General features: G+C 44.3%; 1 protein-coding gene across 7 annotated transcripts in view; it reads right to left on the bottom strand.

Annotated features, from left to right (window-relative positions):
• Positions 1-1,077: 1,077 nt before the first annotated feature.
• Positions 1,078-17,161, bottom strand: part of cacnb1 (calcium voltage-gated channel auxiliary subunit beta 1) — a 278,199-nt gene continuing 262,115 nt past the window's right edge. For 6 of the 7 annotated variants that reach the window (XM_087977770.1, XM_043674847.2, XM_087977771.1 and 3 more), the window contains 3 exons: positions 16,604-16,699; positions 12,550-12,735; positions 1,078-2,999 (listed from right to left, as the gene is read on the bottom strand). In XM_087977770.1, the coding sequence (XP_087833896.1) occupies positions 2,496-2,999; positions 12,550-12,735; positions 16,604-16,699 (786 nt within the window). In that variant the 3' untranslated portion in view covers positions 1,078-2,495. The remainder of the gene's footprint in view (positions 3,000-12,549; positions 12,736-16,603; positions 16,700-17,161) is intronic. The other variant, XM_043674852.2, reaches the window with a different exon arrangement.

The following is a 17,161-nucleotide window of genomic DNA, read 5'->3' on the forward strand; positions in this document are numbered from 1 at the left end:
GATGTAAATAAACTTTCTCCATAAAGAAAAGCTGTGCGTTTTGGTTTCTACCTCAGCAAGCTGTTTGGATCCTATTAACAACTGGATGCCATGATCCCATCTGTAATAAAAACGACAACTGAGTCAACAATATCTTGGAGACACACAAAGTAAGGATTGGAAGACCACCAACAAATGTAGTACAAGATATCTTATTAAAATTTACATTTGAACATTTATTTATAATATATACTGGACACAGAATTTTTCAGAAGTCGGCTGCAGGTATTTCCTCACAAGGCCTGCAGCAATGATCGTCATCAATCCTCTGGTCTAAGTTTTGTCAGACTTTAAGGACAAGGAGTGTACTGCCAGCACACATTCTGACTGGCAACAAAATCTAACCTCCCACAGAAAATCCAAACAGTATATCATTATAAACAATATCAGACAGTAGGGAATGATTTTAAAGGCCATGATTTAATTACGGGATCTGGACAATGATTTCCTAGAGCTTCACACTTCCCATTTTGTTGTCTGTTAATTTGTTTTTGGATAACTATTTAGTATTCCTGCTGTTTTCAGCAGCGGGCTCTTACTGTGCATGACCATCTACTTTGCTTTGGTGCAGTAAAGCTGCCTATGATCTGATCCCCACCTTTATCCCAAATCACCAAACATTTGCACCCTACTGAAACACCGTCCAGGTTTTTCCATTCCAGGAACTATTTTCACGACTCAATAGTGAAGAGTGCCAACTTCGCACTTATCAGAGTCAAGCCACATGCAATCTTAAGGTGACTACAACGAATTGGATAAACGTTATTCTAAACACTTTTTCTTCAGTCCCTTTAATGAAAAGGAAAGGGAAGTTTTCAGGGTAGGAGTCTGGTTTGGGTTAAATCCAGGTCTCAAAAGGTAAGAGGCTAAAGTTCCAACTCAGTGCATTTGCTCCATCTCACCTGCTATAGGGGCATCATGTGAATCCCCTGATTACATCACTGCCTTTTAAATCACTTCCAAGTATTTATTACTCTATGCATTTTTAAATTTTGGCATAAATTACCCTTCAGAAACCCCCTCCCTCCCACCCAGGCTAACGAAGGCTGATAGCCTATCTTTTCCGAATGGTCAATGCTAGCCGTAATGAAAGGACAGTGACCTGGCCAGCCCCTTCAAAGTGAGTTACTGGCCCTCTCTCAATCCCAGTGAGGGTCTTTTGGCCACAGCGAAACAATAATAATCCCAGTTTTAGTTTCGGCCCCCTTCCCCCAACATGGCAAGAGGGCCCGTGTCTTTTGCAAACTCAAGCTCTTGATTGTAAACAGTTGGCCGACCAACATGGTCAGGCAGACACAGCAGTGTGTACATGCGGTCTGAATGGAGAATCTAGCAGCATTCCTAATCAGTACAGTCAATGCTTAAATGAACAAAACAGTCTGCACTGTTGTGGAGGAAGGAATAGATTCCGCACGATACTCCCTTTCACAACAGTGTAACAAGTTGGGGCTCTTGTAGCACAGTGATAGTGTTCCCAACCTCTGGACCAGAAGGTGCTGACTCAGGTCCAACCTGCTCCAGAGGTTTGTAGTAGCATGTCTGAACAGGTTGGTTAAAAATATCTATAACAAGTACCACATGTAACTTCACGTGTTTAGTTAATCCTTCACCCACCTCCTCCTTATCGGAATTGATTGGGAGAGACGAGAGGGAGGGAAGAGTTTTCCATTGTGAAAGGGGGCTTAATAAATAGATATTACTAATCACCCACTAAAGATAGAGAGAGTGGGGTTAATAAAAGAGAGCATTGTAGAAGACAAGATAACATCTCTCACCTCTTCTCCTCTGAGACCATCCTTGATCTGGAAATTCATGTAAACAAAGATGAGTGAACAAAGGGGAACATTCTCTGAGGGTAGTGGTCCATGTGTGAGCCACTTTTAAAAGGTTCCAATCTTTTAACTTCATGCTACCATGCGTGTTTATAATAGGCATTTACACATTTCACACCCAGCAACATTATCACCCTGATCTACAAAAAAGAAACAGACCTACAAAACCTCCAGTCAGACAAATGCGATTCTTGGCTTTGGCTGTTTGATGGACTTGTCCCATTTTAGCAATCGAAATCAGGTTACCACCGATCCACTGGCAGGTGACTTTGTTGCAAAAAAACAAAATAGAGGTGTACAGTAATGCAAAGTACATACTCAAGCGTGTTCATCGACTGCGTTAGTCCTTTGAAGGGTTAACAATGCACCATCTCTGGTTCAGATACCCCTTTGCAGACCCAGTACTGAGGCACTATAAATAAACAGGGAGGGGGAAACGTGGCATTGATTTCAAAATCCCCTCTCCTATGCAAAATGTTCAAATCAATCAACAGGAGGGGGGTGATGATGATTGAGAGGGATTGGGAAGGAGGAATGCTCCAAATTCTTCGTCTTCCTTGGATTGACGGCAGCAGGATAAAACTCTCCGAAGGTTGGGGGCGGGGGGTAAGAAAAGGGGACAATTTAGCAAATGTACACGTCACGGTTCCACTCCTCAATGTCGCTCTGTTTCCTGGACAGAACCTCCTCATTGTTCTGCCTGTAGCGCTCTCTAGCTTTGAGCCGGTTCCTCTGCTGCCTGTTCAGGTTGTCCCTCTCCTCCTCCTCCTCTTCCTCCTCCTCTTCTTCCTCCCAGGACTCCTGCCTCCGGACCTGTTGCCTTGAGATGCTGCACCAGCGAGCGCCGGTGCTCCGAGGCTCCTCTGAGAGCTCCGGGTCGTCGTAAGGGTCCATTTCCACACAGGAGTCCCCCGGCTCGGTGTAGGCCGAGTCCCGGCTGCCCTGAGTCCCCAAGTCAAAGGTGTCCTGGCGGGAGAGACCTCGGGACATGGCCCGCGGGTGGTGGCTGTACTGAGACGTGGAGGATGACAAGCGATGGTAGGACTGTTTGGTAGAGTCATTCCGATAATCATGCAAGTCAGGAGCCGAGCAGTCAATGCTTTGCTCTCCATGCACTAAGTAGGGACCCTAGTTAGTAACAGCACACCATGCAGAGAGAGAATTAGGGAGGGAGGAGGAGAGGGGAGGTTTGGGAAGGTGGAAAACAAATACAGGTTAACAATAAACAACAAGCACAGTCTTTTACAGTAGATTAATAATGCAGGTTAACAGCAACATGGATGCACAAACAATCCCATCAGTTCTCTTTCTTTTAATTAGTTAAATATAAAGCTCAAATACCATTTTTTTTAAACAAAAAAGCTTTGTTTTAGCAGCGTCAACATGAACTCCCACTATTAGTCCTTTTATGAATTAAGTTCCAATTAGACTCATCTCGAAACAAAAGAGCAACATAAAGTGAAGCATGTTCTCATTCCTGGTGGCCGGTGTAGGGTCCTGGACCAACTTTCTTGAGGATTGGAAGAATCAAGGACTTTGTGTGGTCACACTGAGAATACAAGTGTGTGTGGTTCTGGTCAATATTTTAGGAAATGGTATAGTGACATTGGAGAGGATGCAGTGAAGATGTGCAAGATGGTACCTCAAGAAAGGAAGAGGAGATGAGGCGATCTGGGCCAGCAATCTCCAATGCCTGGCTGATGTTCTGAGGATATGGGTTTACATCCCAACATGGAAAAGGATGAAATGTGATTTCAATTAAGACAAAAAAAAGTGTGCAACTCTAAAGTAAGTAAACCATGTCGATTGTCATAAAAAAAAAATCCAGATCTGGTTCACAAATGTCCTTTAGGGAACGAGGTATGTAGTGCTAACCTGGTCAGGCTTATATGTGACTCCAGACCCACAGCAATGGCCTCGCCAGTGACGCCAACGAATACATGTAAAAGAAAGTGCCTGGTGTTCCTATCAGACTGGTTCTCTTTACTATTGAAAGAAATGGTGGCTGAGAGATGACCTAATGGAGATCTTTAAAATTACAAAGCGGTTTTGTAGTTTGGATACTGAGTATTTCCATTTTGTGGGGAGCAGTATAACTGGAGCTCATCTGCAATAAAGGCACCAAGAAATCCAAAAGGGAATTCAAGCAGAACCTCTTTACCAAAAGACCGGTGAGAATTGAGTAAATTTAGGATATAGTTAGACAGATTTTTAATGGGTTAAAGGGCTATGGAGAGTGGGTAGAAAGTGGAGTAGGGGCCAAGATGACATCAGCCATGATCGTATTGAATGGCAAAGCAGGAGGAGGCTGAATGGCCTCCTCCTGCTTCTCGTCCTTGAGTTGTTCTGAATGAGAAATCTGACCCACAGACAGTAGTTGAAGTGAATAGGATAGACACCCTTGATGTCCGTGCAATGGAGCAGCTGGAGAAATGGGAAGTTAATGTATTGCCATGATCTTCAAAGCAGCTGCATGGCTACACAAATTAGAGAGAACATTGATTAAGGGAACAGTAGAAGGGAATTGTAGGTCACAGCAGTAAATTTAAACAAAGATTGATGCATGTGTAGAGTGTAGACATTGGCCTGGACTGTTTGGGTCAAATGGTCTATTTCTGTGACTTACATCTTCCATAATCCAAAAAAGAACAATATGAAATAGGGATCTGTTTTAGGGAAGTGGCACGAAATGGATGATATCATCTTGGCCAACCATGATACAGCGAGCCTGAAATTTACTTCGTCTTTTCGACAGGAAACAGCAAACCTGTACAGGGCTGCCAAACTGAGTCACTGTAAAAATGTCATGGAAGAAAATGACAATCATAAACTTTGAAAGCTGGTGTCTGAATTGTTAACCTCACATTGAAATATAATGTACACTTCATAGTATGGATCAAACCAAGAAAATTCAAAATAGCAGGTGATTTGGGGTAGAAATTCATCCTGGGCAGTAGTCAGAAGCAGGCAATAATGAATCACAAGTCTGTTCTCCATAATAAAACAAAAATAATCAGCTGGGCTTTAGAAGCAGCTGTTGATCAATGAACACTTACTTGATACTACGATCAAGAGGAATACATACATATTAGCAATGTTACTTTCAACTCCCTAAGCACAACCATCTCTGCATTGGCTAAAACAGAAAGTCTTACCAAAACCAAACAATGGGAACAAAAGACCAGAAAATGCTCTGAATGTGCAGGAGCTCTGTCAGTCAGGATTTACTTGGACTCATAAACAATGGCGACAACTTATGTTGAGTGAAACTATCACTCTCCTTCATGGTTCTGGTATTTCTATCTGATGTATCTGGAACCTCCTCACCACACCCTCCCCCCCAACCTCCCCCATGCTACATGCAGTAACAAGATTTATCCAGGTGCTCAGTGGGACATCGATCTACTTCTCAATGGTGTCTCCTGGGCATTAAGGCCACAGGTTCCCCCAGACCGAATCTCATTCCTGAGTTCTCAGCCTGAAGGCAGGTCTGAACCACAGCATCACAACCTCCAATGTTGGCAGTGCATGGAGGCAGGTCCCAAATCCAGTTGAAACCCTCCAGCGCTGATGTGATTTGGATTACCTCCCCACCCCCTTGCCTTCTCCTCCCCTTCCCAATGGGCTCCATGTTGCTCTGGCAACTTACGGCTTTCCATGCATGTTGTACCCTGGACAGAGGCTCCGTTTCTTGCCACCACTTGGCTGCTACTTCCTTCTTTTACTGCCTCCCAGTGGTTTATGTTGGAATTACTCAGCCTGTTTAGCCAAAGGCACTTAGAACATCTAGCTCAGGTGCACTGCCTACAACATGGTAAGATCTCCTAACCTGGGCTCAACAGTATTCTCCTGGACACAAAGTGCAGTTACTCAATCTAAGGGGATCACTTTAATCCACCCCACAGAGGGTGGGAAACACACATTGTATTTGGTTCAAATGCAATGGACAGTGGATTCAGGAGGGTTTGTGGAAGCAACCCGATCCCAACAGTCTCTCTGACATCAGAGTCAGGTTAAAATTGATCCCTTTCAATTCTACTTTTGTGTCTTCAACTAGAACTAATTGGAACTTAAGGACACACACAGGCAACATAGCAGTGAACCACAAGACAAACACTGAAAAACTGATAGTTGAAGTTGTAAACTTTTGTAAAGAGTTAGTTGCGTCAAAATTGTAAGTGTACCTGAATATGCGCAGAGGCCTGCAGACAGCTTGTATATCCCCCTGTGTGGACCGTGCATGAAATAGTGTGCAAGGGTTTGGGAAAGAAAGCAGGAGTGGTGGCACAAGGTCATGATGCTCAAAAAGCCAGTTCAATGGGCCGAACAGCCTCCTTCTGTGAATTCTGCGATTCTGAATCTCAAGGACATGCTTAACTTTATTTTAACCAGTTATCTCAACTCCCACATCAATTTAAGCTTTGTTTGTACATAAATACACTTTCTTTTCCCTTTTGTATTGACATTGCTGTTTTATGAGGTCACTGGGCTCAATTCTTTCAGATTTGAAATCCTTTGATTGTGCAACAGTGGATGAGATAATGTAAAATTCCTTTGCGCCGCACTGTAATGCAGCCATTAGTGAACTTTAAAACAGGGCATGGAAGATTCCTATTTGAATTTCCAAAAGGCCTTTGAAAAGATGCAGCATAGGAGGCTGCTAAATAACAGCCCACCGTGTTAAGGGCAAGGTACTGGCATGGATAGAGGATTGGCTGACTGGCAGAAGGCAGAGAAATGGCAAACAGTGACTAGTGGAGTTCCACAAGGGTCAGGTTGGGACCACAACTATTCACATCACACAACAACAATCTGGACAAAGGAACTGGGGGCATTGTTGCTAAATTTGTTGATAACACAAAGATAGTTGGAGGGATAGATAATGTTGAGGAAGCGAGGAGGCTGCAGAAGAACTTGAACAGGTGAGGAGAGTGGGCAAAGAAGTGGCAAATGGAAAACAATTTGGGAAAGTGTGGGGTTCTGCACTTTGGCAGGTAGAACAGAGGCACTGTCTATTTTTGAAAGGGGAAAAGTCTTTGTAAATCTGAAGCACAAAGGGAGTTGGGAGTCCTAGTTCAGGATTCTCTTCAGATTAACATTCAGGTTCTGAATGTTAGGAAATCGAATGCTATGTTACCATTCACTTCAAGAGGGCAAGAATATAAGAGCAGAGGTGTACTGCTGAGGCTGTATAAGGCTCTGGTCAAACTGCATTTAAGCAGTTTTGGGCCCTGTATCTAAGGAAGGGTGTGCTGGCGTTGAAGGGGGTCCAGGGAAGGTTTATGAGAATGGTCCCGAGGATGAAGGGGCTGTCACACGAGGAGTGGTTGAGGACTCTGGGTCTGTCTCAGTGGAGCTTAGAAGGGAACCTGATTGAAACTTACAGAATACTGACAGCCATGGATAGAGTCAATGTGAAGGAGATGTTTCCACTAATTGGAGAAACTAGGACCCAAGGGTACAGCCTCAGAATTAAGTGACAACCCTTTAAAACTGGGACAAGGAGGAATTTCTTCAGCCAGAGGGTGGTGAATCTTCGAGGCCAGGTCATTGAGTGCATTTAAGACAGAGTTAGATAGGTTTTTGATTAGTAAGGGGATCAAGGAGATTACAGGGAGAAGGCTGGAGAACAGGTTCGAGAAACATATCAGCCATGATCGACTGGTGTGAGACAAAAGAAACTGCAGATGCTGGAATCCAGTGTAGACAGGCAGGAGGCTGGAAGAGCACAGCAAGCCAGGCAGCATCAGGAGGTGGAGAAGTCGATGTTTCGGGTACAACCCTTCTTCAGGATCGAATGGTGCAGCAGACTGAATGGGATGAATAGCCTAATTCTGCTCTTATATTCTGTGGTCTTAGAGTCTGAGAGGTATAGCTCAGTGGTAGAGCACTTGACTGCAGATCAAAAGGTCCCCAGTTCAAATCTGGGTGCCCTGTTGGGGACAGCACGGTGGCTCAGTGGTTAGCACTGCTGCCTCACAGCACCACCGACCCAGTTCCATTCCCGCCTCAGGCAATTGTCTGTGTGGAGTTTGCACATTCCCCCATGTCTGCGTGGCTTTCCTCCAAGTGCTCCAGTTTCCTCCCACAATCCAAAGATGTGCAGATCAGGTGAATTGGCCATGCTAAATTGCCTGTAGTGATAGGTGCCTTAGTCAGGGGTAAATATTGGAGCAGGGGAGCAGGCCTGGGTGGGTTACTCTGTGAAGGTCTGTGTGGATTTGTTGGGCTGAAGGGCCTGTTTCCATACTGTAGGGAATGTAATCTAACTCGTTAACCAGTCTTTTTTTAGATTACATTAGATTTTCTACAGTGTGGAAACAGGCCCTTTGGCCCCACAAATCCACACCGACCTTCACAGAGTAACCCACCCAGACCCATTCCCCTCTGACTAATGCACCTACCTAGGTTATTACCAGATTGACAATATCTAAGGAGCTGGTCTGTAACTGGAAAATCCGCAGGAATGTATAACTCGATCAAGTGAAGCCTATGAAAAACCCCAATGGGCTTTTACAGTCACTCCTTGTATTCTCTGGAATTTTATGGCACAGAAAGAGGTGTTTGGCTTATCATGCCTGCAATGGCTCTTCAAGTGATCAATGCATCGAGTCTTATTCCGCCACCACCTTCCCTAGAGGCCAGCGCATTCTTCCTTATCAGATAACTGCCGAAAGCCCCTTTAGCAAGCTGCAGTTGAAGTTACCTCCTCCACACTGTCAGACTGTGCGTTCCAGACCCTAACCACTCACTGCGAGGAAACAAGATTCTCCTCGTACCACTGTTGCTTCTTTCAATAACTACTTGAATTCTGTGTCGTCTCGTTAACGAGTGGGAACGGTTTATCTCAATTCCTCTACGAAGAGGGACTGGAATTATTGCACAATTTGAACTTAACTGCAAGAGCAACACATAAAATTGGCAACAAAAACACAAGCTGCTGGAAAAGCTCAGCAGGTCTGGCAGCATCTGTGGAGAGAAATCAATGTTAACGTTTCGGGTCTACTGACCCTTCAACAGCTTAAAAGCCTTGACTGATCAAACACAGCCACACACTGGGTGAGGTTGAGGTGCTGAACATTGGTAAAGTTTTAAGAGAAAACCAAACCAGTAAATAAGGGAGCAAGGAATAGAGGGCTATGTTGATCAGGTTAGCTGAAGTGTGGTGGGACGGAATTGATATGGGGCATCATAAGCTAGCTAGACCAAATGGCCTGTGCTGCATGTTCAGTTGTTGCAATGGAAGGTGTAGAGGCATTGTTTAATAAATATGCAGGCAGGTCTCTGAAGTACACTGATGTAGTAGTCATGTCAGAGAGACTCTGCTAGAAGGTTGAACTAGAGCAGCTTAGACCAGCAATGTCAAGAGGGCAGCTCTTGTGGTAATGTCCCTAGGTCTGAGCCAGGAGTCCAGGTTCAAGTCCCACCTGCTTCAGAGGTGTATCATGACATGCCTAAAAAAGTTCATGAGGAAAATACCTAGACTGGTGATGCCTACCGCAAGATCCTCATGTATATAATATTCATAAATACTGCTTGAAGAAACATTCTGAGGTCTGGCCTGAGCTGATCTGAATAAGGGAACCCTTCCTAAAACAGAGGAATTTAGGTCAAAGACTGGCAAACGGTATCTGAACGGAATTCAGATTCCTTGCTGCAATTTGAATTTGATGCAATGGTCAATCCATTGGTTGGGTTCTGAAAGAAACAGCTGTTTCCTGTTTCCCTCTGGTGTCCAGCTTATCACTTTGCCAAGGAAATGCCTGGAGAAATGCAAGGTACAGATTCTATGCAACAAATCAATGGCTTGCTGAACCCAGTGCAAAAATGATAAGTTTAAACGTGCAAAACCAAAAACTATGTACTGGCTCACAAGCATAAAACAGCGTACCAGTGTAGACACACAGGATATCTTGTGTCTCAGTAACTGTTAGTGTTAGCCTCACTGCCAAACTCACTGTGCTCTCGATGTTTAGCAATTGCCACCTTGAAAATGCTATTGAGGTGTCTAACCTTTGTAAAAGGGACCCGTTGAAACTTTCAAGTAATGTGGACTTAAAATTGTTGCTTTTCTATAAAAAGAACAACCACCTCTGGAGCTGAGGAAGAGAGAGAGGAGTCACACCGGCCTCCTCCTCCCTTCACTTCCCACAGTCTGCATCAACCCCTACTGCCCTCCACTGCCTGCTTTACACCTTCCCCATCTAAACCAGAGGCCCACTGTTGGTTGTTAGGCAACCCAAAATCAACGTCTCCATCGGAGCGACCTGCAGAAGCAGGAGGCAGCTCACTCCTGTTATTCAGATGAGGTCCCTGAACCAATATTTACTCAGGTTGAAATTGCTTGTGTGATCTAGTCTCAACATCAGGTGTAGACTCAGTGTATTCCCCTTCTCTCAGGAAAGCAGCAACTCCTGGCAAAAGTGTTTTTATCTTCTCATTGAATTAGCCTGCAGGTTTTTTCCTCCCTTCATGCAAATCCCAGTAAAACTGTTCTAACTTCAAGTCTTTACAGGCAGCAGCATTTAACCATGTGGAGAAGCTATTTCTCAAAGGCGTGTGTTAAAGTCATCCCTGCACCTTCTATAAGCTCTTGTTCAGCTGGGTGAGCAGCTGCAGCTAACCCAAACAGGACAGCACAACTCCCCTTCAGCTCTTCCTGGTCACCTCCTGCTGACTGACTCAGCACAGGCCATCTACTCTCAGCCACAGCTCATTCACAACCCTGGGAGAAAGTGGTGGGTCAACGATCGCAGGAGAAACTGCTGACACTGAAGATTTCTCAGAACTAATATCACGCACAGCAAAGTTACAGCAGTGTTGACTAAACCAGGAATAAACAGGCAAAGACTAGCTGGTTGCAAAAAAAAAGGATTTGACTATGTACAGATTCTACCAAAATATTAAACCTTCAGATGCGTTTTGTTTCTTTTATTTCCTGAGGGCACTGACTCACTCTGAGGAGGGTCTATAGTTAGACTCACATAACTCCCCAGCAAGTCCAGCGTTCACCTTGGCTTAGTCATCACTCAGGAAATTGCCCCTCCCTGTTCTACCTGTAAGTTGTTTTTTTTGTTTGGTGACTCATTATATCTGATATTGGGCTGTAAGCTTCATCTTGGAAATACAAGAGCACCAAATGCCTGGAACGCTATTCTGAATTGTCATGAATTTTTGTTAAGTAGCATACACATTAATTTGACATGCATAATACTCAAAATACTCTTCAAATATAGAGTGTGCCATGGTGAAGGAGTGGTTAAACAACGCAAAACCGTTTGAACCTCATAAATGTTAAAGCAAAGGAACAGGAGGCTGTTTTTTATTGTGGCCTATCTCTCAACATCTAAAATCTTACTCTAAATGCTCTGTAATCATTGCAATCCCTGTTACTTTGCTGCAAGGGGTTTTATACTCTAAAGTTAGGATACTGAAGTTAAATATTAAGGTTTATTCCAGCCTCAGTCCATTGGGTTAAGAATGCCACTGAAAACATCATCTGTATACACTGCACAGACAAAATTCTAGCGCTCACAGAGCAAACCCAGAACTCAAATGCACAGATACAAGGCATTGCATGGGAAAAGATACATGTCATTTAATTTCTAGAATTCAAACAATTCTCAGAAAGTAAAATCCATATCCTCCATTTACTCTAATCCCCCACAGTACAGCAGATGATACAGAAATCTGTAAGGGTCAACTATGAGAAATTACTCTGAATAATACAAACTTCCTGTGCCATCACAATCCCTCTAACATTCATTTATGTTGCAGTTATCAGTCAGAGGTCAATCGGCAGAGCTCCCAAACTGGCTGTTGCCATGTTCAATGCTTGGGTGGGAGTGTCTGCGACCTACAAATCAACACTGTTTGCATTTAGGAAGTGATCAGCAGGTCCAGACATTAGCCAGGTTTGTCTGGAATCTCTTTGAGGCTTACATGAACCTCTCTGTGGTAACAACATGACTTCTGAGTTACACTGCAATTTTAGCAAAACTGAAGTTGAAGTACACATCTATTTTTTAATGTTTCGAACAGCTCTAACATGATTTTACGACGGTGAAGCCCGAGGTAGTTGCTGCTCAGTTTTATGTCAGCTCAGTTTGGTGTAGCCAAGTATAAATCAGGGTTTGCTCACTCTGTACGTCACATGGACATCTTTTTCCCTCAAACACAACTCTCAGCTGTGCGGTCTGTGCAGTCCAGCTCTAACTACTAGTCGGGAATGTGCCTGAAGTAGAAATGCTGGCTCATTAATTGCATGCTGCTCACAAGACACAAATGGAACAACAGAAAATGAAGCACAAACAATGCGCCATTGACAAATGGGATTGCCTGTCACTGAAGAAAAGCAAGTGTCCCTTTCTTAATTGGCACCACTTTCTTTTCTCAAGTGTCAAATCTTTCCTGACCAAAAGATAAAATGCATGGTTAGCGAACATCATCATGCAACTACATTCTAGTAAAAAGGGTCACAAACTGAGACAGGAGTTGGGAAGACTTGTTTAAAGTAACACCACCACTGTGCTCTCCCTCTCTCCCTCTCTCCTTTCTGTACAGTTCACGGCTAGACTGTATCTTCAGCTTCCATCTGCTGTTTTGTGGCTTCTTCGTTTTCATCACCACTTGGGCCCCAGAAGTCAAGGTTACGTCTGAGAGAAGTGAGGACTTGTACCTGTAAGTTGGACACTGGTGCTGGACTGGCAGCTAGGGCAGCCGTTGCCATGGTGCGGTTCAAAAGAGGATTGGGGGGGTTGCAGCTGGCCGGGTGGGTGGCCTTCCAATAGGCTTCGAGGTACTCAGCGAGATGCTCACACGCATCTTCCAATTGATTCTCGTCCAAAATGATGTCAAACAGTTCCTGTGATGGAAGAAAATGTTAGCATACGTTCAGAAGACTAGGTTTCTCCTTTATTTCCTGACCTTCCATTTGCTCCGTGTTCATCAGAGTCAACGGCTTTAATACCAGGCAACCAGCATATCAGCCCATGTAACATGTGAGCAGTAGGTTCAACGGTCTTTTAACACTGCCTTTCAAACCCACAACATCTACCATCTATAGGGACAAGGGAACACCTCTATCTACAAGTTCTTCAAGCCAAATCAGCCTGATAAGGAACTAAATCACCATTCCTTCAGAGTCAGTGGGTCAAAAGCCTAGAACCTCATTGCTAACTGCATGATGGGGTGTGCCCACACCCCATGGACTGCAGTGGTACACTACAACCTTAGCAAGGACAATTTGTTTTATTTATTCATGAGAATGAGGGCACCATTGGCTAGGTCAGCATATATTGCCCATCCTTAGTTGGTCAGAGGGCAGCTGAGAGTCAATTTCAGTGCTGAGAGTTCAGTCACATGTAGGATGACAGTTTCCTTCCATGAAGAACATTAGTGAACTAGGTGGGTTTTTCCAACAATGGATTCACGGTCATCATTAGGCTCTTAATTCCAGATTTCTTTTTCCTGTTGAATTCAAATTCCATCAACTGTCATGATGAGATTCAAACCCCAGGTTTCCAGAACATTCCCTGATTCTCTGTATTAATAGATCTAGCGATAATACCACTAGACCATTGCCTCCCCCAGGAGAGGGATGGGAAATAAATGTTGGTCTTGCTGACAATGCCCACCTCCCGTGATTTAAAAAAAAAACAATTGGTTCAGCTATAACATGGTAGTTCCATCCTCGTGCAGTCCCATGTTATAAGAAAATCCTGTAATAGCGGCACCAATGGGCGGCACGGTGGCACAGTGGTCAGCACTGCTGCCTCACAGCGCCAGAGACCCGGGTTCAATTCCCGCCTCTGGCAACTCTCTGTGTGGAGTTTGCACATTCTCCCCGTGTCTGCGTGGGTTTCCTCCGGGTGCTCCGGTTTCCTCCCACAATCCAAAAATGTGCAGGTTAGGTGAATTGGCCATGCTAAATTGCCCATAGTGTTAGGTGAAGGGGTAAATGTAAGGGAATGGGTCTGGGTGGGTTGCAGGTCAGTGTGGACTTGTTGGGCCGAAGGGCCTGTTTCCACACTGTAAGTAATCTAATCATTTAAACTAATGGGACCAGAATCGCATTATAACCAATGCACATTTAAAAAGTTGGTGCTTTCGAAACACTATCTCCAATTTGTCAATCATGTTATAGCAAATTCACATTAACAAAATGCGCGTTATAGCAGAACAACCTGTACGATATGTACTTTCTCTCTGGAGCAATAAATGCAGTTTTCATCAGAGGTTAGGAACTCTGCAGTGAATAACTCACCTCCTGTCTCCCTGAAGCCTGTACACCATTTACAAGGTGCCATATCCTGAGTGTGTTAGAATCCGCCTCACTTGCTTAGATGGGTGCAGCTCCAAAATAACTCAACGTTGACACCATCCAAGACCGAGCAACCTGTTTTTTGGTACCACAGCTACAAACGTTCACTCCCACCACAACTTACACTTCAGAAATTCACAACGGCTTGAGACAGCATCTTCCAAATCCAGAATCACTTCCATTTCGAAGGATAAAAGCAGAGAAGGGCCAGTCCCTCAGCAGATATTGGGGAATACCATTACTCACAGACGCCACTCCAAACCACTTAGCATCTTGATTTGGAAATATATCGCCGTTCCTTCATGGTCCCCAAGTTAAAACTCTGGAACTCCTTCCCTAACAGCGGTGTGTGTCAGTTCCACACAGACAATAGCAGTTCTAGATGGTGGCTCATTATCACATTCTCAACGGGTATACAGGGACAGATCATAATTGTAAGCTTTACCAACAATACCCATCCAGTAAGTGAAATATAAAATAAAGTAGTGGTGAAGTTTCAAAAATCCTTAAGTTGGCAAATTCAGTCGTTGCCATGGACATCATTAAGCTCATTTCAGACTAGGGACAGGCCACATTTACGCCTTAATCTGCTCTGAGTTATTTGGACTCTGTTGGTGAAACACTGGCCTTTAGCAACCCCCAGTCAAGGTAAGGAGAGAAGGAAAAGTCAGATACGGTCACAGCTTCCAAGAATGCTGCTCAGATGGAACAGCAAGTCTCAACCCTGTCCCAATCTCTGAACACTAATTATTTTTGCCCTTTGATTTTAGGAGCAAGGTACTGGCATTGATAGATGATTGGCTGACTGGTTGAAGGCACCCAATGGGGATAAAGAGGATGGCAGCCTGTGACTAGTGGATTTCCACAGGGGGCCAGTGTTGGGACCCCAACTATTCACATTATACATTAATGATCTGGATGAAGGAACTGAGGACACTGTTACTAAGTTTGCAGATAATACAAAGCTAGGTGAAAGGACAGGTAGTGTTAAGGACTTGGATAGCCTAGCAAGTGGGCAAAGCATTAGCAAATGGAATATAAAAGTGAGAGGTTATGCACTTGGTCTGAAGAATAGAAGTGTAGACTATTTCCTAAATGGGGAAATGCTGCAGAAAGCTGCAGCACGTAAGGGACTTATAAATTAGCGCCACAATATATATTGTACTGGAAGGAAAGCAGTTATTATTATACAGCGTGGAAACAGACTCTTCGGTCCAACTCGTCCATACCAACCAGATATCCTAACCTAATCTTTCCCCATTTGCCAGCACTTAGCCCATATCCCTCTAAACCCTTCCTATTCATATACCCAGCCAGATGCCTTTTAACTACTGTAATGGTACCAGCCCCCCCCCACTTCCTCTGGCAGCTCATTCCATACACACACCACCCTCTGTGTGAAAAGGTTACCCCTTAGGTCCCTTGGAAATCTTTCCCCTCTCATTTTAAAACTATGCCCTCTAGTTTTGGATTCCCCCACCTCAGGTAAAAGACCTTAGCTATTCACCATATCCATGCCCCTCGTGATTTTATAAACCTCTATGAGGCTTAGCCTCCAACACTCCAGGGAAAATAGCAAAAGCCTATTCAGTCTCTCCTTATAGTTCAAACACTCTTTGGAGTCATAGAGTCCATACAGTGTGGAAACAGGCCATTTGGCCCAACAAGTCCACACCAACCCTCTGAAGACCATCCCATCCAGGCCCAACCCCCTACCCTATCCCTAAGACCCTGCATTTCCCATAGCTAATGCATCTAACCTACACATCCCTGGACCTCTGGGTAATTTCGCATGGCCAGTCCATGTAACCCACATATATGTGGACTTTGGACTCCAGTCCCGGAAACATCCTTGTAAATCTTTTCTGCACCCTTTCAGGTTTCACGACATCTTTCCTATAGCAGGGAGACCAGAATTGAATGCAGTATTCCAAAAGTGGCCTAACCAATGACCTGTGCAGCTGCAGCATGGCATCGCAATTCCTGTATTCAGTGCATGGACCAATAAAGGCAAGTGTACCAAATGCCTTGGCAATCAGATCGGCAAAACATGCTGCACTGACTTAGAGGAACTGAATAAAAATTGGAGCCCTTCCGCTGTGGGTCAGTCTACTCCAGAATACTGCACAAATCGCTCATTAATAAACGGAGCAAACGAGAAGCTTTGCTACGTTTTATTTTCTCTAGCCTTGTCGAGGATTTCTCAGCAACACTGAACACTCCTCCTCACAGTACTCCTCTGTTTAGAGCTTTGCGCTCTCAGACCAGTCCCAGTTTACCAGATGCCTCATGAACAGACAGATAAAGAAGATGCTGGAGGAGTGAGGCCTGATGAAGACATAACCCTGCTTAATATGTGCGTCCCTCTGTTCAGGGAAACCCCCTCTACCCCTGAGCAGGAGATACTGACCGGGGGACACTGGGCCAGTTTGTCTGATGCCACCATCTGTACATTCAGGTGTTTGGCTTGGGACTTCCCTCGTGACTTTATCAGACGTTGTAAAACCTATAATCAAAATTAATCACAACAATTAATGTCATTTCACATCTTGGTGCACATTACATTTTATCTGTATCATTATTGCACAACTGCTTCTCACTGCAATACACTTGGATAGCAGTAATCTCCAGCTCATTATGATGGCTTCTCACTGTGACCCGGACACATCACAACCCCTTACTGTTAGTCTTTCCAACACACTTGTAACCTCTCACTGAGGTACATAGAGACAGTGAAAATAGGAGCAGGAGTAGGCCATTGGATTCCTTGAGCTTCTCCACTATTCATTAGGATCATATCTGATCATCGAGGTCAATATTCTCATCTTGCCCTCCTCCAATGCCCCTTGATCCCTTGAGCCACAAGAGCTACATCTACCTCCTTCTTGAAAATACAATGTTCTGACCACAAACACTTTCTGTGGTAGTGAATCCCGCAGGCTCACCACTCTCTGGGTGAAGACATTTC

This window comes from Chiloscyllium plagiosum, unplaced genomic scaffold (genome assembly GCF_037043375.1).
Source record: "Chiloscyllium plagiosum isolate Xiang-an unplaced genomic scaffold, Cpla_swu_hap1 HiC_scaffold_32, whole genome shotgun sequence".
Taxonomy (NCBI): Eukaryota; Metazoa; Chordata; class Chondrichthyes; order Orectolobiformes; family Hemiscylliidae; genus Chiloscyllium; species Chiloscyllium plagiosum.